Source organism: Suillus bovinus (genome assembly GCF_016758785.1).
Source record: "Suillus bovinus strain UH-Sbo-P2 chromosome Unknown EDB93scaffold_7, whole genome shotgun sequence".
Classification (NCBI taxonomy): Eukaryota; Fungi; Basidiomycota; class Agaricomycetes; order Boletales; family Suillaceae; genus Suillus; species Suillus bovinus.
This window is the reverse complement of record NW_024542063.1, coordinates 506,258-530,811: the sequence shown is the minus strand read 5'-3', so window position 1 is coordinate 530,811 and position 24,554 is coordinate 506,258. Positions and strand designations below refer to the sequence as shown.

The window sequence follows — 24,554 nt, the reverse complement described above, 5'->3', positions numbered from 1 at the left end:
GAATCTGGTCATGGCATCACTCGCAGATCGTATATCTGTAATGCTGGTGAATGGACAAGATAGTGTGACTACTCGTGAATACATCAGCTGAAACAAATGACAAGCCATGATGTATCTCCAATATGGCGCGACGCTGGACAACGGACATATAGCACTACTTGTGTCCGAGGTCCAACGTCGTGTATCCAAAGTACTGATTATGTTAGTAATTTGAAATACTGACTTAGTTAAACACCTCTTCAACTTGAACGAGAGCTAAGACCTTCTTCATACAATGGCCATCTCTTTCCAATCCACGTCGCTAACTCTGTATGATCTCTCAGTGAATTGCCAGTGTTCGGGTGGACGAGAACGCTTTGAAACCTGTGGGTTAACAAACTGACCTGAAAAATGCTATGAATATGACACGCACTCGCAAGGTCCGCGATTAACGACAAGCCAGGAAAAGAATGCCCCTGTCTGGTGGGGGTTGAATGTATTGACCTCGAACATAGCGGTAGGATGGGGACCTTGAAAGAATAAGGGTGAGCGCTACGATGTGTAGCACCGATGAGACTCATGAGCGGATGCGCACCGACTGGTTTATCCCAGAACCTATATATCCGCAACTACGTCATAAGGGATGAATAAGCGGCTACTGGATGATGCAAGAGAGAGAAATTACCTCTGGGAACTCCCTCCTTACACGCTCGTGTAGTTCTTTCGCATACTGAGCCTGAGCAGCCACAGCGGGCATGTAATAAACTAATATCTGTGGTGAGATCGAGCACCATTAATACGTGGTAGGCTAACTCACTGTGGAAGTCGAAACCATTCTTAGATGGACTAAATTGCTTCGGGAATTCGTCATAGGCGGCCGAGCGGGGACCAGGTGGGTTGTACAGGGACTTTCCGTCAGGATTGAGGGTGGTTGGAAGAGGTTCTGCACCTTCATACCCTGCTAGAAGAGATGGCCACTGAGTCATGTTTACTGTGGTTGGTGGTGTTGTTAATAGGAACGACGATAACCACAAGAATAAAGTCGATGCGGGGATATAGGGTTGGAACAAACAGATGGTGTGCGCAGTATGGAGGATGTGTAAGCTTGCCACTATGATCACTCAGCAAAGAAGTTAGATCCTGTAAGCCCGCTGGCTTACCTGAGTTTCCATAATCAGCATAAATACTGTCTGAGCTGAGCTTTGATTATCGCTGCCTTTTGCGTAACTGATTAGGGACGACAGTCTTAACTACTTACAGACCCTGTGGCTTGTCTAGCTTGACTCTTCAGGCGGCAGAGTATTGATGCAGGAACTTGGTAAGAGAACATGACCATGGGGTAGAAGAGCTTCATTGACGTGTGTCGGACGTGAAGAAGCAGTTGACAACATGAGAGGACCCGTTCGAACACCTCAAACATGCGGCACTTGTATACATCGAAGAATCAAGATGTATGCACAGTGCAGATACGGTCGGTTCTCAATAACATGATCCAGATCTCCACGGCCATAGTGGTCGTTAAAGCTCGAGCGAGTTGATACGCTACAAATAACTTGGTAAGTATTTACAGGCAGAGAGCGCGAGAAGTGACTGGAGAAAAATTTCACGTGTACATACGTCGGCGTGAGCCTTCTCTTATGGCTGGCATCGTCACAAGTCGAACTTTGAAGCTGGAGTACGCCATCTGGTTTGCTGGAATCCCGCTCACATAGGTTACTCGGACACATATGTGCTATGCAACAGATCTATGGGATGGCTTCGCTGCTGAACAAAAAATTTTCTCGAGCGTGTGCAGCGTCGAAAAATGGGATGTGAATACGAAGCCGCGGTAGATATGAGTCATGGGAAGGCCTAGCTAGGCCATAAGGAGGGCGGAATCAACTTGAAAGGTCTGGGTAAAGGTGTACATGTGTTACCAATGGTGGTGTGTTTGGCAAGCAAGTCTAAATTGCACCATCGACCAACCGTCGACTTGTTTCAATTTCAACCGACTTCGCAGCGTGCGCGCAGTAGCAAATATTTTCCATCACATCTACGGAGGGCTCGTACATGTACAATTAAGCATATCAATCTGTCCGGACAAATGTTCTAAGAGACGAAACCGCAATTCCGTATGTTTTCCTGCTGCGGTGCGTGCTCGTTGTCGATCATCCATCATCCATCTACTGGCACGACACCTTTTCTTGACCTGATCTTCGACCGGGAAGATATTCGACGAAGCTGCGCACAGGTCGAGTGCTGTTGTAAACTTCGGCTGGAATAATACCCTCTGCGACAACGCTCATGTTATCACTAACTCACAAAGCAGCCGATGTTAGCATCTTTGATCAAGTAACCAGAAATCTAGCTAGCATAGGTTGCATATCCTTGTCAGAGTACCTATACGGTCCCCCATCCATCCCAGCGGCGGCGCCACCACAGGAAACCCTGTCTACCGTTCCCCAGAATACTCCCATTCAACACCCGCAACCCCCACCGCCGACCAAGACCTCAGTTGACACTGTCTCAGCAAACGCTATCAGCCGTTTACATCAAACATCTCAACGCGCATTTGGATCCATTGAGCCACTCAAGTTTGAATTTATCGAGGAAGCTGGCCAGCGCAGTGCGTATCCATTCTCAGGTCGAATCATCATCCTCATGATAACTCCACAGGCAAGAAATGCATATTGACGATATCTCGTCCCAATGGAAGCACTCGCTCTTATGCGACCGACCCCATCTATTCTCGTAAATCCGATGCAAAATCTGCTGCAGCCACTCTCGCGATCGAAATGGGCGCACTAGATTTCATCACTCATGGAGATCCTGAAGAGCTCAAACTTAAACGTGGACTCGTCCTCGCATCTATCAATAGCTCACAAAACCAGGAGCGTACAGGGGCAGAGATGGGATCAACTGAGCATCTAGACAGCAATAATGCGATTGAACAAATCGAAACCTGTTGTGCAGAATGGCGGGGTAATTCCATCGCACCGCATTGGGTGGCATTGCTAGAGCCCAAAGTCGGTCACAGTAAGTATCAAAATATCGGACGTCTGGATCTTGTTCAACTAAGGGCGCCGCAGCTCAAGGATGTGCCCTCAGAATCGAGCTTTCACCACACGTCATCAAGGTCTACGCATCCGATACCATTTACAACACATACAACGAAGCAAAGGTCGCGTGTGCTGAAGCCGCACTTCGCGAGGGTGCTCTCGAATTTATTAAACACGGAAATGGCCAACTGCGCCCTGCATCCCCCAAACTATACTTAACCTCCAGTTCATCCGACATCAACGGTGTCTCAGCCAACAAACAACCTCCATCGACTCTCCAGGCATTCTACGAATCCCTCCCCCGCCCATTTCCAGAATCATTCGAAAGCAAAGACGCCAACGAGGTCGGTGCGCCTGGATACATGAACACCCTGGTACAAAACACAAGAGGCGGAAAACTCACCACTACATTCATTTTCACATCAGACGGAACTCCAGGACGTGCGTATTCCACTCTATCATCATAAGAGACTCATACTCACGACAATGATTTACTTTACCTAGTTCACGGTTGTTTCTTTCGCTTAGACAGACCCACAGAATATAGAGCATACCTCGTTGATCCCAGGTTCCCAAAACGCGCAGATGCAAAAGCGGCTGTATGCCTCCAAGCGCTGTCTCAGGGTGCTGGAGATTACATGCGCGCGATAGGAAAGGCTGTCGAGGAGAGGGTCACGCCTTTGATGAAAACATGGGTGAATGATCAAGTGTACCCTGTCCTCTTATCCGAGTATCACAAAGTCAGGGGCCGGCATCCTAATTTTACCTATGAGAAAGAGAAAGATGGTCCGTTTTCGGTTTCTTCTCATTATCTCGCGTTGCATGCTTATCGCGTACAGCCTTTGGATGCACGATGACGCTCCACCTCGATGCCGATCCTACGCCCGACCAAACACGAGTTTGGACAGTATCGAATGACTATCGCAACAAAGCAGATGCCAAAGTCGCTGTCATTTGCACTGCAATCGAACAAGGTGCGATGGAGTTTATCCGGTTTCGAGGCGAGCCTCCTCCTCTCGGCTATACCACCCCATATTCTCTGCAAACCTTCGACCCTGGAGCGTCTCAGAAATCTAACGGGAAACGAAAAATGGTCGATGATTCGCACTCGCTGGGTGAACATGAAAAACCTACAAAACGACAGAAGAAAGCAAAGCTTGAGGGCGCTGCAACTAATCACAGCAACAAGAAAGCGAAACGTAGTACCCCCGCTCATGACATTCCCGAGACTGGCGTCATCCACACAGGGCAAACTTCGCGAAAGGAGTACATCTCTGGGACTGCATACCATCTGCCGCAGGTGTCCTTGAATCATATTCCACCTCCTAAACCTAATCAGCGGTTTATGCATCCACACGTGCATTCTTCTGTGCAAGGTGGTCATGGGTATTCGCTTTCGGCGCAGTCTTCTGCTGGAGCTTCGGGCACTGGGTTTGGGGCTGATGAGTTTATGGGCGTGGGTGCAGAGCAGCTAGGTGATTCATCTGAGCCAGAACCTGGGGAGGTTATTTGATTTCATTGGATCGAGCGGTGTTTGAGACGGTTCACAGTACTACTTTTGAATCAAGGTGCAGAACTATAGTTACACACCCACGCCACATAGCTATAGGTATTCTCCTTGTTCTCTCATAAATCGAGGGAATTTCGTACCTCGCACTATGTAAGAAGGCTATCAATAGTTGGCCGCCACTGCATAATTATCAAGACGGAACGACTGTCATGTGGTCTGACTAGCCTCGAGACTGGTGCCGATGTGTCTTATGTCCAGGGTGCCAAAATGCCTCGCCAGCTGTACATGCGATTTACAGAGAACGCAGGAAAATTCACAAAAATTACGGTCAATTTCGTAAAAATTTTCGAGCCAGCATGGGGCGGCCGGCGTCTCAGAGCGAACGCGCCCTCATCACTATTTTCGATCGCTTCCCAATCGAGACGACGTGACTTCTCTCTGTAAATTTCTCGATGGCGGTTGCTTTGACTCTTTCGAGTGACGAGTCACGACCTGCCAACGCGGTGGGCTCCTTTAGCGCTCATTTTATCGTGTTCCTTCAATGCAGGCTTGATCTACTAGAATTTCTATGTACGTTTGCAATTAATGTGTGCTTCAAGTGAGCAACCTAAATTACTTCAATTGACAGTTGCGATATAATTATAGTGGTCTTCGCTCGGCTAGTCTGAGTAACTTAACTTCGGTGTGACGAACAGGACCGAGCGGCCTTGTAGAGATGTCCCCCTGGCCTATTATTATTATTCGACTTGTCTCGAAAACCGTGCCAGCAGCCTTCATACGAGATTCAGACTGCAAGGCATCCTGTCTGGCTTTGATGAGTGCATCGTATCTATCCCTCTGGTTATTATGATCGATCCTTGTTTCTCAGCGCTTGGCCTGGTCAGATTCAGCCGCAGGGCATTTCGTCCGACCTTGATGAGGCATTTAGGTTGTACATGCAAGTCTTAGTCAACTCATTCCTTCATACAGTGTTGCTGTGATGATCCCGCAGAAGGTATTCGACTTCGGCAATGCGCGGGATGTCGTGCTCTGAAGTACTTCTCGCAAGAATGCCAGCGCAATTCCTGGTGCAGTCGTCGTAGGTGGTGTTGCAAGTTTTGGAAGGCAATGGCGGTAAGTCTTTCGATATTCAGCTGCGCACTGTTTTTTATTGACAAACTATCCAAGGATATTGACACCGCACTACATGAAACGTAGTCGGTCTGCTAGCCGCCTTGAAACTCACGACTTGTGGGCCCATATTCGGAAGCTATTCGGGGACAACTCGTATGGAGCTTGCTCCAGATAAGAGCGATGTATCAGTTCGACCTCTTCGACACTACCTCTTCCTGTTCAATGGGCTCTAAAAATGATGTCGTGGAAACTTTATTGTCCTGGAAATAAGGGCCGACGGATCATTCTTATGTTCGGGCATCGCGATCAACGATCGATGTTTGTAAGAGCAGACTTTATTCTGACCACGTACTGCATCAAACATGGAGATGAGAGCAGGCTAATGTGCGTGAAGTCTTGTTGCTCGGCTCTCCGTTTCACGCCGCGGTCCATCAATCGTTCTTGCTGTAAATTTGCAGTTTTTCATTGTGATGCTAAACATCGCATGTCAGCTCCTGCGGTCTGGTGCGTCAATGATGAAACATATGAAGCGTACTGTATCCTTGTCAGCATCATAGCAGCGAAAGTCTTGACGACGTGTCACAAGGCGTGACAAAGTCCGTCTCACAAAGACCTTTGGCTGGTCCTCTTCAAATTATCGAGTAACAAAGAGTCAAAGACCACCCTCGGTGTTTATTAATGCCACTCCGTTCGGCTATAAATCCAGCTTTGACCAAATGTTCTTGACTATCTGCCACGACCACCAAGCTCAGTTGTATCACCATTTCGTGTTTCTTCGCTGCAGAATTTTCTGTTACTCTCTTGCTTGAAGATCTCCAGTTGTGTTCGCATACCCTCGGCATCACGAATCGTTTTCTTCCATTCTCTACCCCTGCGAAAGCCACAGTCAGCTTTCCTTCAAGTCACAAGCCATCTGATCGAACCATATTGCACGTCAGCCATTCACGCAAATAATGAATAACATCAATTTCTCGCCTGGTTTCTTCCTGAATTTCATTGCGGAACCGAATCCTTCCTCCGTGTCTCGGCCGCGGACGATATGCTGTGACATCTCAATAAATTCGATGCACACACAGTCTACCCAGTTACGCGAATATTACTTTCATTCATTCTTCAACTGTTCTTGGATGTCTCGTCCTCCCCCTCGTGTCATCAACTTCAACCCGGACGCACCTATAGAACTTCAAAAGGCTACACCTCCGACACTCGCGCCTCCTCGTGTCAGCGCCAAAGTGCCCGCCGTGCATAAGACAGATGCTGCTGCTGCGAAAGTAGTACCGTCCCAAGGCTTGTCACAGAAACCTTGGAAAAATATTGCCATAACCGAATACGACGACGCGGAGTTCGAGGAACTGCAAGCACGGATGGTGTTTACGTGGCCGCCCGACTTAGCAGCCTACCGAAGAGAGGTCGAGGAGAAGGGCTCGGGTGAGGTAGCAGAGTATGTTGATGAAAACATTGTCCCTGAGGCCTTCTATGGCGCTTCGCCAACTGGGTCGGGAAGCACGGACAGTTCCATGATCTTGACGCCAACTCAACAAGACTACGACGCCCAGACAGCCCATGTACCATTGGCTATTCACCTCGAGGCGCTCGCGGAGCCTGAGGCTAGGGTCGGCGCTCTCGAGAAAGTAGTGGGGCTTCAGAGATTGAGACGCAAAGCACCACCTCCACTCAGTCTCCGCAGCAATACAAAACAGGTCATCAACGAAATCGGACGCACCCTGTTGATCGGCGATGATGACTCCACTGCACGGGAGACACGGGTAAGTTTTTCATACCGCTGTGCAAGTTTGATTCTAATAAAGTATAAGCAGATGCTGAGTCCATTGACGGCAGCGATGAAAATCACCAGCAAGTTATCTGCGGGGCTCCTCCGCAACATTCATATCTTTCCCGATGAACTATTATTCTGATAATCTAATCTTCATCTATCACTGTAGCATTACCCGAATTATTGGCAAGAGGTTCACTGTATCTGCATATTCCCTATCTTGTAGCGATATTATTTTATTTTTGATGCCCGACGTTCGCCACTGTGAAACCGTCACATAAATCGCTAATCAAATCACTCACTGGCAGACTGTGAGATGCAAGTCGTCGTTGAAACCACGGCGGATTTAGTTTGCCACTCGAAGTTGGACACCGTGGATGGAATTGCGGCTGAAATGCCTTGGCATAGTCTTGGACTGATTGTTGGGCTTGATGTTATGACGACCTTGACCTGGAAAAATGAGATCCCAGTGAACCTAAACAGTAGATACAGTATTATTGTCGTGTGGCTGTCTTTGTGTCCATTTCAAACTTAGCCGGTGACATGGAAAACAGTGAACAGACTTTAGCGCAGAAATTCTGAGAATCTCCTCGAGAAACCTGCCGCGGAACTTGGATGAGAGAAGTAGAAGCAGAAGAGCTGCTCGGTGAACTCGTCTCGTAGATACCTGGAAAGCATATCCGGAAGCCCACTGGCAGGCCCCAGAAGCAGGGGATCCTCTCGTTTCCTGCTTCCCTGGCCTGAATCGAACCAAGATGCCACATGCAATTGGGCAATCGGGTCATTTGTTTATTGTGAACAATTTGCAATGCCAGTGAGATTATCATCATCCCAGAGAAACTCGCACAAGCAACCTCCAACTTTGGAGTCTGGATTGCATTGAGAATCTCCATTCGTGAGCATGTCCGAGGCCTCCTGTGATATTTGAAAAGATGGGCCATGCGCATGAAAGGCTAGACAATAGAAATGCAACGTGGTCTATTATGATTGTGCCAAGGCAGCCAGACTCGCGGAGCCGCTCTCTGGATGTCATTCCGATGAACAATTACACAACAGGTCGGGACTCGGAAAAGCTGCGCTGCCGGCGGCGTGCCGCCATTGTTTGTTTGTGACAAATACAGCCTTGCAACTTCGGAAGTTCGCAAGATGATTCACTACTGATTGACACGTACAGTATATAAAGGACGCAGCCGCTGATACCACACCATCCACCGATATCCCAATCCTGTCTCTCCCCCCCACGATCCATGGCTATCACGTTATCCTTGCGCCCTGTCTCTCCCCCCCACGATCCATGGCTATCACGTTATCCTTGCGCCCCGTCTTTGCATTCCAGAGCAATGCAAAGATCTGCTGCGCAAGGTGAATCGTAATCTCCTGGTTGACGCATACTTGGATCGCAGTGGATAAGGATGGTGTCATCTTCCACGAGTACAGTATTTGGTGGCGGCAAGGACCAGCCAGCGTCTTTGTTTTTCTCATGGGCAAGTCAACTATTCTGTCAAACCCTCACTACCACTCCCTGGTATCTCACAGACAGATTTTTTTGGTGTCACCAGTAAATCGCACGAACGCATGATATATGGCACCATTCGGCCACACTTTAAAGTGCCCCTTCACCCTGGACTGTGCAGTTGCACAAATGGGGTGGCTCATGGAGTGAGGTGATTTTTACGCGAACTTGATTAAATCTAGACCTGTCTTTCTCAAAGTTTCTCTATCCTGGTCTCGAAAGGAAGCACGATTCTTTTCGATTCTCGGAGCCGATTCCCTCCTGCACCCTATATCCGAGCTGCTCAAATATGAGGTTTCACACGCTGTACAGGGTGAGAAATGAAAAAGTCTCGCGGTTAAGGTTATTAAAATACAAGGGACCTACATGGACCTATCACTATGCTCCAGCATCGCTAGTATCGACGATGAGGTGGCTGTCGTCTGGCTGATCTGTATGTCTAGCAGTTAAAAAAAGTAACTGTAACTATCACAAACAATGCGGAGGATGCAGGGCCCGAGCGCAGTTAGCGAGAGTCATTGCATAAAATGATAACGTACGAAAGAGATTCATTATTATTCATTACCAGCCTAGACTTGTTTAGTCCGTCAACGAAGGAAACGAGCAAGCGGTGTCGACAGTTGAGAATCTCGCAAAAGGGTCTTCCAGTTGAACACCCAACGACATCGCCTCATACCAAACGGTTATATCAAAGTTATACCCTCTCTTTCTCCTTCTAGCGCTACTTTGGCGTCACCTTTCGACAGCAACGTCGAGCTCGCTCTCTTTGACGATAAACACACTCTCTAACTCTAATGAAGAAACCACCAGCGTCCCCTTCGACAGCCCGGTCTCCGCGCAATCAATTAATTGGCCATCCAACTTTGGACCTCCATCACTCCCATCATCATCATCTCTCTCCCACTACTGCCTATCCATCATCGGCCAATCTACCAAAACCTTCAAAGACTTCTGCTTTTAAAGGTTTACAATCTGTTTTTCAGCGCAAACCACCAGATCGCTCGCTATCTTCAAATTCTCTCCGTTCTTCCTATTCAGCTTCCAACGCATCCGCCACAGATAGTCACAGCCCCCATCCATACGCCGCAATGCCTCCTGCTCTTTTACCTGTTGTATCAAACAATGATCATGTCGACGACGAACAAGAATGTCCTGTATGTCTTGAACCCTTGAGCTTCAGCTTCAGACTTCCTGGAGAAAAGCCTCATGTAGTACCAGAATGTGGTCACTCTCTTCACGAGGTCAGTACTTTGCCCTTATCGTAGTATCCCAGTCCATCAGACTCCCGCTCGTCTTACTATAGGCGTGTTTCACCGCTGTATACGGCCCTCCCCCAGCGCAATCTCGCTCTGCAGTGCCTCGCAAATCAAATCTTGGCGTCTGCGGTGTGTGCAGACGACCTATGAAAATTGGCGACGGAGACGGTAGCAAAAATAATAGTGAGTCGAGCTAGGTACATCCTATCCATTAATCTCACTATGTTACAGAACTCGCCGCTCTGACTGGCATGGGCAATCCCCATACCACTGCAGCATATCCTGGACGAGATCAAGGCCCACGCTCTCGCCACAGCCCAGTACCTCAACAACCCTACGACCCTACAGATGACGACCCGATAGACCACGCCGTCTCAGTCAAGTCAACACCCAGCGAATCCCACTACATCGTCGCACCTTCTATCCAAGTCCGCCCCGAATTTTCTTCCATCACCCGGAATGGCGAAACTTGTCAACCTTTGACCTGCATTGTTGTGATCGAGTTACCTACCAGGCGTGGATCGACTCATCTTCCGGGTCCTATCTCAGCAGATGCATACAGTTCTCGGAGTGCACATACGCTCACACGAAGTGATACTGCGACAGAGCTGCCTCATCCATCCCAAAGACAAAATGATACCTTGCGACATCCATCCCAAACTCAGCGTTATGATTCATATACCGAACCATGGCCACCTACCAATGAAGCCGAGTCTTCCTATTATAGGCTAGGACCACCAGCAGAGGAAGAGGGTGAAGAATCGTCACCTTTTAACGCTATCGTTGAGGATTTGCGCAACCGGATAATAGATTGGAAGGGCCACGCATTGTCTGGCCTCGGCCCCCTGCAAATGTATGACATGCTGTCCGTCCGTCGAGACGCCCTTGTGCGGGAGTTTTTCGTGTACCTCTTTAAGGAAGCCATCATTTGCGTTGTAGAGGAGAAAAAGCGGTCTCTTGGCCGATTCCTTTCGTCGCCGGCCTTCAACGATGCCTCGACTTCTATTTCAGGGTCAAGCAACCAGTCCAACAAAGGTGTCCTGCGCCTCAAGGGTCGCATTTATGTGCGACATATCAAGCGTATCACTGCGAGCACAAGCGGGGAAATGAGCCTTACCATTGAAATGGAAGATGAAAGACTGGACTCCTTCATCCTTGTCTTCAAAGATCGCTCTTCCATGGATGCGTGGAAGAGCCAGATCCAGGGCCTAGTAAACACCTTCCAAAATCAAGCATCGCCACCGCAGCAGCCCATTGACCGTGGCCTAGACATGGATGAGTTTGGGGATTCAGGAAAGGCTGCGCGGATGCTTAGTGGGAGCACTGCATCTACATCACCAAGTACAGTCGATAGTCTGCTCCAGGGCTCTTCACGCTCCACCATGTCCTCGTCGACCTCCCATGGTTCCACGCCGCAACCTCAATCTAGACAAATGCACAGCAAACTTCAGCCCCTTGGTGAGGACGATGTACTTTCGCACTACGATACGCATCCTTCGGGCTTTGTCACACCACATGTATCTGCTGGACCCTCCAATTCACTTGCTCCCCTCCCACATACGGCAATTGATCTCATTCTTATTGTGTCGCTCCCTCCACCGAGTGCTCCCCGCAGCACCGCGGCACTTAAGCTCCGCGTCATCAAGGCATCACTGGACTTTATTCTCGCTTCTCTCGGAACCAAGGACCGTTTGAGTTTTGTAACTTTTGAAGTGGGACCTGGCGGGCGTGTGCGCAAGACACCTTACCTCTGCGTTGGTAAGGCGCTCAGCCGAGCAAGGCTATCTAAGTTCATTGATGAAATCGGACGTCCGGATGAGGGACAAGATGACGAGTTCTTGGTGAGAGCATCCAAAGAGGAGAAGACGGACGTTGTGACTGCGGTTAACCATGGTTAGCGCTCACCTTTTCATTTTTACTTTCTGCTGACCATATGTCTTGAAGGTCTCGATGTTGTACTTCAGCGCAAAAATCGCAATCCTATCTCGGGGATGGTCCTAGTGAGCGATGCTGCTGATAGCACGAGACGTGCACAGATGGATCTCGTTCTTGCCCGTGCCGAAGCTGCAAACATGCCCATTCACTCGTTTGGCTATGGTCGCTCCCACGATCCTGCCTCGCTTTGGCTGATGTCGAACCACACCAGCGGGACATACACCTTTGTCAAGGATTGGTATGACCTCCGCGGCTGTCTTGCTGGCTGTATCGGCGGCTTGATGTCCATTGGCCTGCTTAACATGAAGCTGCACATGAAGATCGTCGACGGTCAGCGCTTCCGCATTCGCAAGGTCTCTGGTGGTCCTTCATCTATCCTCTCTACGGATGGCCACAACGTTGACATTGACGTTGGCGAGCTTCGCTATGGCGAATGCAAAGAGATGCTCATCGAGTGTGAGCTCGACAATACCGAGATTCGCCGTCCTTCTGCGCAGAACGGTAGTCGCGCGCTCAATGCCACAGATCAGTTCGTGCAGAGTATGGGTCTTGATTCTATGGCTATTGATGATGGTACTGATATCGTGGACGGCATGATGGACCGGATGATTGATGAGGTTCCGGTGTTCGAGGTTGACGGGTCCTTCTATGATCCCAGCGCGTCGAGACAAGTTTCGCGCCTCGCCCATCCCGTCCTCTTGACGATCACTCTCCTCCCTCAAGCTACCACTACCCCACCCAAGCCAGTCAAACCATCAGATTCAGAGATCGTCCGGCGCAGAATGGAACTTCTCGCATCTGACATGATCACGCGTGCTCTTGTCCTCGTTTCGAGGAAGAACTACCCTCAAGCACAGAAGATCATGAATGAGACCAAACGCATCTTGCACACTGTACTACAGAGCATATCCAAAACACTTCCTCCACCCAATACCGAAGGCACGACAATGCGTAATCGCAAGGATATCCTCACTCTTGCTGCAGTGCGTGCAATGCAAGCTATACTCCAAGACCTTCAGATTTTGGCGGAGGCTTTAGAAGAAAATGTCGAGCTGTTTGCACATGACCAGCGGAATTTTGGTGCACAGCAGGTGCGTGCATGTTTTTTTTTTTGAATATTTCACAAGAGGACTGACTATGGATCATCATTTTAGGCCATGATATTACGCGACCAGAAGAGCTGGAGTGGACGCAGCGCCACAGAACGCCTGTTCTGGACCATCGACAATTCCATAGAGCTGGTTTCTCGGAGTACCGATTGGGTGGCGCGCGACTGATACCCCGCCTGAGATATCATCTCTTTCTTTCTTCTTTTTTTTATTATGTCACTTGACTGGTTACCCTATCTCGTTTGTGTCCATGCTTTCTCGTTCTGTTATGCCAGCGTGGTTCCGACCTCATTACGTTCCTTCCATTGCGCCACCGTCCTTCCTTGACTATGTCCTTATATATCACCGAGCTCTGGATCCCCTTAATGTAATCCCCCTGCGGTCTCGTCTTTATGTCGAGACATGCGCTTTATGATTCCTCTCTGCCTCTGGATGTTCTAAATTTTTATTTTCGCGTGTTATTTACTTAACTGTGGCTTCTCATTATATATCCACGCCCGCTTCCCAGGCTGTTTTCTTTATTCTTGGCCCAAGAGGTGGGAGAGTAATGTAGTTGATTGATTACGTAGGAAAGAATGAAGCTTTTTCATCATCATTCTTCTGTTCATTATAAGGAGCATAAAGTACCATCAAAGCATGGTGGCAGGTTGCTGGTGTCTATTCATAACCTAGCCGTTGGCGCTCTTCGCGATCACGCTCGAGCTTTATGACTTTATTTTCGGTTTCGGTGAGGACATCGTCCCATGCCACGAAAAGTTCAGAAAGCGCGTCCACCTGAAAGACAGTAAGTCAGATTGGGAGAATTGGTTGAAGATATACGAACGAATACGCACATGAGTAGCATGTTTATCGACAAGGATCGCTATTCGCTTCTCTAACGACGCAGCTAATCTAATATCCTCCTGGTGCGCTAGCAAAAGCGCGTCCAACCGAGGCTGCAATGATTCATAGTCTAAAGACAATGAAAATGAGATCTTTGTCAGTAAGGGCTGTACGACAGACCTGCGAGCTTTCCAGCTGCTGTCACGCCTTTTTGTTCGAGCATTTCGATCTCGCGCATGTCCCGATCTGCAGCTCGTATCTCTGGTTCCATCTCCACCAGGAGCGCTTCTAGTTCTTCTGGGGACATGTTTTCGTATGTCGGGGCTGGCCCAGGAAGCACCCCTGACAGAGCGAATGCTGCACTTAGTAGATGGGCATGTAGGTCATCTAATAAGAATAGACGCGTCAGGAATGCGATGAGGGGACGTGTGTTTGATGAACTTACATTTACTCATGAACCTCTGAAGGCCGTCGTTGGATTGTATGACGTTGTCGAGACGCCGTTGCACGTCCTCGGCTAAGCGAATGAGGGTTTCACCGTGCTTGAGCTCTGGCAGTTTGTCCTTCCCTTTGCGATCCCGCGCATCCTGCCGCACGCCTAGAAGTAGTGCTTCTAGCCAGCGGAGTCTCAGCTCCAGCGATAGGAAGGGATCTATGACGGGAGGTGCGGTCGATGGTTCGAGTGGTGCTAAAGGCGTCGTAGCAGCCGTCGGCTGTTCAGCAGACAGCTCTGATTGAACGTCATCTAAAGGCTCCACAAGTTCCTCGATGGATTGCGAAGCAGATGCGACACTCATTTGATGACCAAGTTGGCCGGGCGGAGGAGATGACGGTGGAGGTGTGGAAGATATTATACGGTGTCGTTGGAAGTCTCCCAGGAATACACTCCCAATAGCTGACATGGATATTACAGAAGACCGTCAATCGTGAGATATTGCCGTTGTATCAACACTTCGTAGTAGATGTTGTTCGTTAACATTGGAATCTACTAGGTAGCCTACCAGAAAAGGGACCAGAAGGCCTCGTGCCTTTCTCCATGAAGCAGCGCGCACTAGTACTATATGTGATCAGTCTTTCCGGGGAGCGCCTGCAGCTTAGGTCCAGCCTGAGATTGGCCCATCTTCGCAACACGTAAGTAACAGTGTTCGAATTTCGAATGTCCAGTACATGTACTCACTAAATACATAGTAATATCATATATGCAGTTGCACAATTGTATCGTACAGATGATCAGAATAATAAATGAGACTTCCAGGCTGATGATACCTTATGTATATCAGCGATGGATTAGAATGATATGATAAATAGAGTGAGTTGATCAAATGTTCAGGTATGTATCAGATTATGGTAAGAAACAATGCTTGGCTTGGATATACCTATGCGAAGACTTGGACGACGCACCAAGGGATATAATACATCATTGTGTCACTGAAGATGAAGAAACCGTACTCCATACGTTTGCAGGGGAAATAGCTCGAGCTCCGCAACGATACGTTCTTTCGTAGATACTCTTCTGAATCGGCCATGACGATGTTCCAGCAGGATTGCAAAGAACTGGTTCTTGAGTCGTTGGCGAAGCAGCGGTATGGTAATGTGGGATACGTGCGAAGAGTCATAAGACAGTCGCGGATCCCATGTTCGTGCCAACAGATAACGGAATGAGGATTGGTGATCAGTTGTGAATGTCTGCAATCTCTCGGTGGTGACAAGACTGAATGGTTGGATGCCATCTGCACGACAATGGTATGATCCCGAGACCGGCGTAAAAAAAAGCGACAGTACTTCATGCACAAAGCACGGCACAGTGATGTGAATCTCAGGGTTAAGAATGTATGGCCTTGGAGGTTTCTCGAGCAGTTTGGCAAGGGGCATTATCTCGCTGTCTTCAAACGGAAAGCTTGTAGACCGTCTGAGCGAAAAAATGCTCTGACCGCTTGTGGACCTTGCAATGTGTACTGCGCCATCGTCACCAGACCCGTCAACGCTTGGCTCCGGACATGTTGTGCCATTCTGAAGACGAGAGGAGCTGAACATACAGCATGTAAGCACAAACACGTACTTCAATTAAAAAATCTTACTCTCTTGCCCTGCGGGTAGCCCTTTTGAACACATAGACGAGCTTTGCAGCTAGCGCAAAGCTCAAAACAGGGCGAGGAAGGCCACCGAAACACATTTCCATAATTGCAAAAGGAGTGTCCCTGAAACATTTTGGGGAGGAAGGAAGGCAACTATTCAGGGTCGAAGGCTGCCCGATCCAGTCGAGGAGAGTCGCATCTCCCGTGCGCTTCATTATCTCCATCAAAAGTCGAGAGAATGCATGATCCCCCTCTCCGTAGGTAACTGACATAGTGAATCCAAAGATTCCCATCAAGCAATACGCTTCATCTTCCTTCTCCTTGGTTACTCTATGACGAGCCCATCTGAGCTTCATTCGAGGGTGTTCGACACTTGGAGAATAGAACTTGAGGTAGCTTTTCTGTATCCCAGTTACGGATTCTAAAGCGACCAGGATCTCAGCAATGTTCTTGTGGTTGAATGTCGTGGATTGAGAAAACGGGGTCCAGTCCTTCTTGTAGAGACGGATGACTTTGGCGGCAAGCAGTTCCTGAAGAGTCCAGCCTCTCCGGAACCACTCACTCAGCAAAAGCGCCTGGTCGCTAGATTCCAAGACATCAGAAAGGTAGATGATTGTCAATGCCGACCCGCGATACCACGAGAACATGGAAGAGATGGACTTCTGTACTTCGGCACTGCTCCTCTGGTCAATGCAACAGGTGTCGATCCACGTCCAACGAAATCCACAACTGCGTGCCTTGTCACATAGATTACGAACTTTGTCGAATCTTGATGTAGAAAGTGTATAAACGCCCGCAAGAGGGATATCTCTGAAGCAAGGTTCGTCGCCCTCCCATCTGTGCGAGAGCATGGTATATGCAAAGAAGTTTTTGACCACTTCAAAGATGTACTTCTTTTGTTTCAGAGCAGACCTGGTGGTTGTGAGGGTGACGATCGACCGAAATGTAGGTGACTCTTCAAATTTCGTGATGAGAGCGGTGCGAGAATAGATTTTTCCGTCATCGGTATTCAGCAAGCGCAGGGGCATGTCGCGAAGTATTGAGTGTGCAATATCACGAATCGCCTGCTTGACTTGCTCTTCGCCCACGCTTCCGGGTAGGAGGTCGTCGTCTTCGTCACTCCGTGCGGTATAAAAACTCTGCGATTCAGTTTGTCTGTCAGGTCATGTATCATGTACAATAAATAAGGTTTACCTCCACAGAAGATTGTCCATCTGGGATCCGAAACATCTGTGGTGAACAAGGTTGTAGAAGTCAGTTGACAAAGAAAGCGGGTTAATAAGGAACTCGTAGATGGGAACATTTGATCATTCGATCCATACCTTTCGTAAGTTGGCAATGCCTTGTGATTCAGGCGCGCAGGAACATGTGGCGCCGGTAGCAGAGCCTTGAACCCTTAATATCGCCTGATAAGCTGATACCCTGCAAGAACTTGGGTTAACAGACACACTATTTTAGCTTTAAGCGCTCAAGCATTCGGCGCGTTCGAAGCTTTCAGATAAATCTCCAAGTCTACTCGTGAAAACCGGCATGAGTAAATTCACCTTATATTATGGTAGTCGGGGGAAGGTTCGGACTTTGATGCCCGGACTCTCCCCATCAAACGACAAACTTGTAGCATTACGTTGGGCAGGAGATCTTGAAGGTAATAGGGTTACCGGGTGGGCCGGCCGTGGCTCGAGCGCTCACGGCCTGTACCATGCGCATCGAATGTTATTCTTTGCATTTCCCTTTTCAAAGACACCTCAGGCTGGCTGCTGCATCATTTGTTTCGCGTAGCGTCGAAGTAATATGATAATAAATGCATAATGGCGTAGTACTCACTAGTATGAAGTCAGAATCACCGAAAAAGGTTGTGTCTTGGGTCACTTCTCGGGCTAGGCAGGTGGGATACCATGGTGACTTGAAGGGGTCGCTTTCAAGGCTTGACCACTTACTACACTGCCTGAGCCGCCAAATATTATGAGAGTCCGTGACAGATCATTACTCAAATTGAGGGACTCGAAAATCCGAGTCAATACACTCACAAATAGCTAGTAGGTCTCGGGATAACTATAAGCTTTACCTCAACTTTACCCCCTTACCCAACTACGTGACAACCGAAAATCTCAAACGTATCAACTGATGTTCCCCAAGTTGTGGAGTCTATATACTGCAGATTCTTTTGCCTGCGAACTAATGGTAACCGCAGAGACTCCCCCCTCAAACTCGAGAGCTCAAACAGAGATTGACAATGAGCTTGAGGCGCTTGAGGAGAGAATGCGAGCTCTTCGGACTCGCCGAAATAATTTCTCTCCCATATCCTCCATTCCTCCAGAGATTCTTGGTGCTATTTTCGTTCATCATGTTCAGCAGACGCAGTCATGTTATCCTCTTGACAACCGCTTTGTTCTTTTATGGCTTAAAGTCGGACATATTTGTCACCACTGGCGCGAGGTTGCTCTGGGGACACCAGAGCTATGGGCCACTCCGTTTCTAAACTCCTCACGGGTCACGGAGGAGATGCTCATGAGATCTAAAATGGCACCATTCAAGTTAAACTTGAGACGCGGCCTGGAATATCGTATGGAAGCTGTCCAAATGGTGTTGATGAACATAGAGCGTTTGCAAGAGGTCTCTTTCCCGTTCTTGAATGATGGTACGACGCGCTGTATTGATGGAATTCCTTGACAAGGTATCATCATATTCTGCTCCCAAATTACGATCGCTTCTTTTGGAAGCAGGGTCTAGTCAAACACCACGGATAGCAATCCCGACTTCTTTTCTCGCGCCAAACCTTCGCAGCCTTCAAATCAAGTATTGTGACATATCATGGTCATCTTCAATCCTTACAGGACTCACTGTCCTTAGTATCGAAAAATTATCACCGGAATATCTTCCGACTTTAGACGAGTTGATCTCTGCGCTCCGTCGTATGCCTGCTCTGCACACTCTCGAGTTAGACGATGCTCTCCCGACCCTTCCCCCAAAAACGACGTCACTCCCTTGCGCACCTCGTGTCCTGAATGTTCGACTTCCTCACTTGAAGCGATTACGTTTGATCGCGAAAGTTTTGGAAGTGGCCAACGTGTTGGCTTGCGTAGAGTTACCTAACTCAACAATGTTGAACGTTCAACTCAAATGCAGAGTGTCTTCATCTATGAATCCGGATCAAGAATGGAATTTGTGCCTCCCCATCATCTCCCATGTCTTGGAAAATTGCTTCAAAGCTATTCCAGCTGAGTCTTGCCGAGTTCCGCGTTTCCTGCGATTGGTTGCCATTTCTTCCACAATTCATATGCAATATAGGACAGCCTGGAACCCTTCTTCGTGGGTTGGGCCACTGACTGATATTTGTCTGGATTCGGAGTGGGCGGCGGAATACCCCGTCGTTCTTGACTTCGGCTTTCCAAGTGAAATAAGTACGACAATTCTTAGCGACTTATGGCAGCTCGTCCCTTTTAGGAGTCTCGAAGCCTTGTGGATCGAAGGTTTCTTCGCTTGTTGGGATGGTTTCTGGACTAATTTTCTTGGCCGCGGCGCCGCTCGCAATCTTGAATACATCTACTTGCGAGGAACACTCAAAGCTCTTGAAGATCTTCTCGTATCCTTGCGCTCACAGAAGCACAGCATAGCGCGGTCTATAGGCGGGCGATCACAAGAAACACAAATTTTTGCCCCAGCACTCTCCCATCTTGCCCTTGACCGCATGGAGTTCGACCCCTCCTTTTCGTCCTTTACGCGGACCACTGACCTCCTTGATGTGCTCGTCGATCGTGTCAACGAAGGTCGGGGACTAGACCATCTTACGATCACTAGATGTACGGGTATCAGTGCCCACGACGTGCGGTTGTTGCAGGAAGTGGTAGCCGACATCGACTGGGATGGATATGAAAGATTCTATGAAGACGACTATGACTCATTCGAAGATGGGAATGAGGACGATCACGGTTTCTACAGTGATGGATACGATTCAGCCGTTTCGTAGCTAGGACTTATCCTTACGCCGTGATACTTCCTACGCGAATCACGTTCGCTTCAATAACAAACATACGTAGGTACTGTATACACTCGGTACGCAATGTATTTTTTAACAGTGGGTGTCATTTCTCGTACTTGCTATGTATGACAATATATTCTGCAAATACACATCTATTCATGCATTGTCATATATCTCATGATTAAGTCATAAACGTTTGAACACCATAAATACTTTCAGCATACCCCAGCTCTAAGACAGTTGTCATAAAATCGTGTTCAACGCGCTTCGCACATCTTTCGTGTCACTGAGGTCTGCAAGAAGGGGGCATATGTCTATCAGTTCGGTATCGTGAGGATCGTTAAACCATGAGGATATAGTACACCGCCAATCGTCAATTTCGCACGTTGAATATTTGACGAAAAATAGTTTGAACGTGTACTATAGAATCTTAGACTCTTAGTGATGCATTTCTGAATATGTCCGTAGAGATTTTCTGACTGTGTCCCAGGTGTTAAGTTAAGAAAAGGATGTAAACATAGTATGAACACACCACGCCGCAAGAACGGAGTTAGTAGAAGGACAGCCCTGGCCCAGCCTGGAACTCGCACTGGTTAACGTACTGCAATGCATACTGATAGCTGTACCAGCTATCGATGATGTACAGGAATCATAACAATATTGTCAGCAATGACATGCAGGTACTGTTCCAAACATCACAAAGGGATGACTGCTTTTTTCATAGTATCATGATGGTCCGATAGTACAGTCTCTAAGTAATAAATATTAACTTGAATACAATAGTTATTACGCTCCATCGCCAATTGCAAAAAAGACTAGGTATACACTCATACAACCAAACGTTCTAAATTCCCGTCTTACTCAAACACTATCCGACATCTCCATCGAAAGCTGGCTATACCCTTCATTCACCCTCCGCCTTCTCACCAATCCCTTCACCGAGTCCCACATATCATCCAACAAATTCATCCCGCTGTCAAACAATGTCTCTCCGGGTACCATCTCCCCGGGCATCACGCTCGATATCGGCCGTCGCCACCATCGCAGCATCAGGGAGCTCGTCACCACGCTTACCGATGAGAACGCCATTGCGGCACCTGCCAGCATCGGATGCATATACAGCCCAAGGGGTAGGAACACGCCCATCGCAAGCGGAATCCCAAGTACATTGTAGATACATGCCCAGACAAGATTTCGTCGGATCGTCGAGAAGATGCTGCGTGAAAGGTGTAGCGCAGCGACGACATCGAGGAGATCAGAACGCATGAGAACAATGTCGGCAGCTTCCACAGCTACAGAGGTCCCTGAGGAGAGGGCGATGCCGACTGTGGCAGCCACAAGGGCGGGTGAGTCATTGATGCCATCACCGACCTGAAAAGATAAGATGCACAGGTCAGGCTTATCGCATCCGAGCAAAGAAGAAACACATGCCATTGCAACACCGCCATTGTCTTGCTTCATGAGATCTGTAACAAGGGACGCCTTGCCTTTTGGACTCATGTTGGCCCAAACGCCATCGGACTTGATCCCCACTTGTTTGGCAACCGCCAAAGCCGTGACCATCCCATCACCCGTCATCATGTTCACCTCTATGCCCATGCTCTGTAGTGCCTTGACTGCCTGCGCAGACGAAGGCTTGGGGGCGTCCGACAAAGAAACTGCAAGTAGAGGCAATGGGGCAGAAGATGTCCGGGACGAAGAGACGAAGATCACGGTGCGACCGAGTTTGGTTTCTTGAGCCTCGTAATTCGTCAAAACGGAAGGCAGCTGTACAAGGTTGGATTGCGAGACGAAACGCGCATTTCCGATGTATAAAGTATGGTTGGAATGGGATGATGAGATAGAAGCTTTCACACCGGCGCCAGTGACGCTCTCGAAAGACTTGATTTCCAATGCTGGTGATGGGATATCGGTACTGGCAAGCAGACTCTTGCCATGAACGGCGATGGCTTTTGCCAGAGGATGCTCGGACTTGCCCTCTGTTGCAGCAACCATTGCTATAATAGTTGCACGCGTAGTAGTGCCGTCGGCGCATTTGAATGACAAAGATTGAGGGCCAACGTTATCATCAGGTAAGAGTTCGGAGGAATTGTGCGGGGGCATCCATTTCATACCCACAACAGTGAGTTTCCCCTGCGTTACGGTGCCTGTTTTGTCCAGCACAATCCGTTTGATCAGCCGGCTAGCTTCAAGCGCCCTGCCCCCCTTGATAAAGATCTGATTCTTTGCACCCACGCCCGTGCCAACCATGATGGCAGTCGGCGTACTCAGTCCAAGAGCACACGGGCATGCGACCACCACCACTGATATGCACATTTGCAAACAAATTGCGAGCCGGCTCGCGCCATGACGGTGGAACATGGCTGGAAGTTTATCCTCACTAATGACATGTGAGACCACCATCCACGTAGCGAATGTGAATACTGCGAGGGAGATGACGGCGGGAACAAAGAAGCCTGCAACACGGTCCGCAAATGCCTGAACTGGTGCTTTGGACGTCTGTGCCTCTTCGACGAGTTTGACGATTTGTGCAAGCGCTGTATCTTTGCCTGAACGGTTCACGAGCATGTCGAAAGTCCCAAGGCCATTAACAGTACCCCCAATGACGCTATCTCCAGGTTGTTTCAACGCTGGAACCGGTTCGCCAGTGACGGCGCTTTCATCTACGGTTGACGATCCTCGGATAACCGTCCCGTCAGCGGGCACTTTGTCTCCAGGAACAAGTTTGACGGTATCCCCCACTTGCACCAGTTCTGTAGGAATGCGTTTCTCTTGCGTACATGTGGGAGAATCGGTGTAGATTGTGGCCATGGTTGGGGCGAGGGCCATGAGATCTGTTAGAGCAGCACTTGTCTTCCCCTTTGCACGGTTCTCGAGATAACGCCCGAGGGATACGAACATGATGAGCATAGTACTCGTGTCGAAGAAAATGAAAGGACGGTAGTCAGGCGTGGTATTGAAGGCCGCGAAGATTAAGGCAAATAACGAATAAAAATAAGCTGCAGAGGTTCCAATCATAACCAAAACGTCCATGGTTGCGGTACCATGTTTAAGTGCTTTGAACGCATTCCGATGAAACTTCTGACCGACCCAGAATTGCGCAGGAGTCGTAAGGCCGAGAAGAATAAGATCACCGAGATAGATTCCGTTGAATAGGTGAAAACCGACGAGGGGTCGGAGGAATGGTATATGCATCGCGATCATACTGATGAAGAATACTGGCACAGCGAATGCGAGCGCCCATTTGAAGCGGCTGGCCCACTCTTGGATCTCTTTGGTTCGGGCAAGTGATTGTTTTTGCGTAGCATCCTCTTGGTCTGACAATATTGCATCGAAACCCATGTCTTCTATTCGTTCGACCATTTCCCGAGGGCCAACGAGACTTGGTTCAAATTCTATCTTGGCTGTCTCGGTCGTGAGTGAGACTGCAACACTAGTCACCCCTGGCATCCCACGCAGCCCAGATTCTACAGCCGACGTGCACGAACCACATGTCATGCCATATATCCGCAGTATAATCATATCAGACCGCGCTATTGGTATTTCAGTGGCATCAAAACCTATGTCTGAAATTTCCTGCTCGTAATGATTAGCATGTGCATGATGTGTCAGCGACGGACTAACATTGACAATACTCTCTGGTGTCCATACTGAGGGGTCATACTCGACCACACCTCTTTCGGCAAGGAGTGCAACTTTGACGGAATGTATGCCGGCTTGCGATCTAAGCATGCCTTCGATCGACTACGACGAATGAGTACATGTATAATACATCGGTATGAGACGGACTTACCTCTACACATGCACCACATGTCATGCCCTCTATCCGCAGCTCACATTTCCCTAAGCCATCGCTGCTTTCCGCCTTGGCGTCTGCCAGCAATCCATCATCCACGAGGGGAAGTTCGATATTTCCATGAGCTACGAGGTTCGTCCTTTCGAAGACGCTCGACACGATTCCAGATATGGACATGCTTCAGATAGCCACCCAGGAGCAGAAACACTTATATATGCAACGCCTGGTGCGCTATGCCAGGCTGGTTCGGGAACCGTTCTCGATTGATGTTCGTGGTGTTTCGGAGAAGAGAAAGTAAGCGCCAGCACTACGGATAGCGGTGATATTATTTATAGGCCAGCTTTGAGATCAAGTCAACGGGCGGAGGAAGGCTTCGTAAATGGGCTGTTGCTTAGTAAGGAGCACATAGCTCTAAATACTACCTTACGTCATCATTCCAACGGACTCGGAGGCCGCTCTTATCCGACGGTGCCTTCCAGGTGAAAATGAACTGTTCCCCGATAACAATCGCGGACTTAAGTTGGGAGTTCCCAAGTCCCTCGGTGGTGTCAAACACAGCTCCCGTGCTGATTCCAGCAAGCTGTTTTTCGGTTGCAAGTTTCGTGGGATCCTTTCAGCTGTCCGGTGTCGATTCGAAATAATGGCTCATTTTCTA

General features: G+C 48.7%; 8 protein-coding genes across 8 annotated transcripts; 4 read left to right on the top strand and 4 right to left on the bottom strand.

The window, feature by feature from the left end:
- Positions 1 to 239: 239 nt before the first annotated feature.
- Positions 240 to 965, bottom strand: EDB93DRAFT_1238569 (DOPA-like domain-containing protein; the record flags this gene model as incomplete). Its single annotated transcript, XM_041451547.1, has 5 exons — positions 240 to 354; positions 413 to 509; positions 575 to 608; positions 665 to 744; positions 797 to 965. The coding sequence occupies 5 exons, from the start codon at positions 963 to 965 to the stop codon at positions 240 to 242; spliced, it is 495 nt and encodes a 164-aa protein (XP_041311494.1).
- Positions 966 to 1,925: 960 nt separating this feature from the next.
- Positions 1,926 to 4,751, top strand: EDB93DRAFT_1124492 (uncharacterized protein). The gene is made up of 5 exons (XM_041448680.1): positions 1,926 to 2,584; positions 2,635 to 2,994; positions 3,048 to 3,458; positions 3,522 to 3,803; positions 3,857 to 4,751. Exons 1-5 carry the CDS (start codon positions 2,263 to 2,265, stop codon positions 4,528 to 4,530), a joined length of 2,049 nt encoding a protein of 682 aa, XP_041311493.1. The 5' UTR covers positions 1,926 to 2,262; the 3' UTR covers positions 4,531 to 4,751.
- A 1,483-nt stretch (positions 4,752 to 6,234) lies between these two features.
- EDB93DRAFT_813039 (uncharacterized protein) lies at positions 6,235 to 7,732 on the top strand. Its single transcript, XM_041457565.1, has 2 exons — positions 6,235 to 7,406; positions 7,458 to 7,732. Exons 1-2 carry the CDS (start codon positions 6,594 to 6,596, stop codon positions 7,554 to 7,556), a joined length of 912 nt encoding a protein of 303 aa, XP_041311492.1. The 5' UTR covers positions 6,235 to 6,593; the 3' UTR covers positions 7,557 to 7,732.
- Positions 7,733 to 9,467: 1,735 nt separating this feature from the next.
- Positions 9,468 to 13,824, top strand: EDB93DRAFT_1335145 (uncharacterized protein). The gene is made up of 5 exons (XM_041455302.1): positions 9,468 to 10,168; positions 10,231 to 10,366; positions 10,415 to 12,076; positions 12,128 to 13,209; positions 13,273 to 13,824. The coding sequence occupies exons 1-5, from the start codon at positions 9,722 to 9,724 to the stop codon at positions 13,393 to 13,395; spliced, it is 3,450 nt and encodes a 1,149-aa protein (XP_041311491.1). The 5' UTR covers positions 9,468 to 9,721; the 3' UTR covers positions 13,396 to 13,824.
- Positions 13,825 to 15,147, bottom strand: EDB93DRAFT_1124455 (uncharacterized protein). The gene is made up of 4 exons (XM_041448679.1): positions 14,495 to 15,147; positions 14,230 to 14,436; positions 14,061 to 14,179; positions 13,825 to 14,001 (listed from the first exon to the last, which is right to left on the bottom strand). Exons 1-4 carry the CDS (start codon positions 14,949 to 14,951, stop codon positions 13,885 to 13,887), a joined length of 900 nt encoding a protein of 299 aa, XP_041311490.1. The 5' UTR covers positions 14,952 to 15,147; the 3' UTR covers positions 13,825 to 13,884.
- Positions 15,148 to 15,212: 65 nt separating this feature from the next.
- Positions 15,213 to 17,475, bottom strand: EDB93DRAFT_812935 (heterokaryon incompatibility protein-domain-containing protein). Its single transcript, XM_041457564.1, has 3 exons — positions 17,319 to 17,475; positions 16,128 to 17,263; positions 15,213 to 16,075 (listed from the first exon to the last, which is right to left on the bottom strand). The coding sequence occupies exons 1-3, from the start codon at positions 17,352 to 17,354 to the stop codon at positions 15,475 to 15,477; spliced, it is 1,773 nt and encodes a 590-aa protein (XP_041311489.1). The 5' UTR covers positions 17,355 to 17,475; the 3' UTR covers positions 15,213 to 15,474.
- A 721-nt stretch (positions 17,476 to 18,196) lies between these two features.
- On the top strand, positions 18,197 to 20,225 carry EDB93DRAFT_1124440 (uncharacterized protein). Its single transcript, XM_041448678.1, has 3 exons — positions 18,197 to 18,216; positions 18,274 to 18,737; positions 18,799 to 20,225. Exons 2-3 carry the CDS (start codon positions 18,303 to 18,305, stop codon positions 20,089 to 20,091), a joined length of 1,728 nt encoding a protein of 575 aa, XP_041311488.1. The 5' UTR covers positions 18,197 to 18,216; positions 18,274 to 18,302; the 3' UTR covers positions 20,092 to 20,225.
- A 578-nt stretch (positions 20,226 to 20,803) lies between these two features.
- On the bottom strand, positions 20,804 to 24,275 carry EDB93DRAFT_1319297 (E1-E2 ATPase-domain-containing protein). The gene is made up of 4 exons (XM_041454876.1): positions 23,897 to 24,275; positions 23,728 to 23,847; positions 21,535 to 23,679; positions 20,804 to 21,474 (listed from the first exon to the last, which is right to left on the bottom strand). The coding sequence occupies exons 1-4, from the start codon at positions 24,074 to 24,076 to the stop codon at positions 20,965 to 20,967; spliced, it is 2,955 nt and encodes a 984-aa protein (XP_041311487.1). The 5' UTR covers positions 24,077 to 24,275; the 3' UTR covers positions 20,804 to 20,964.
- Between the last annotated feature and the right edge of the window lie 279 nt (positions 24,276 to 24,554).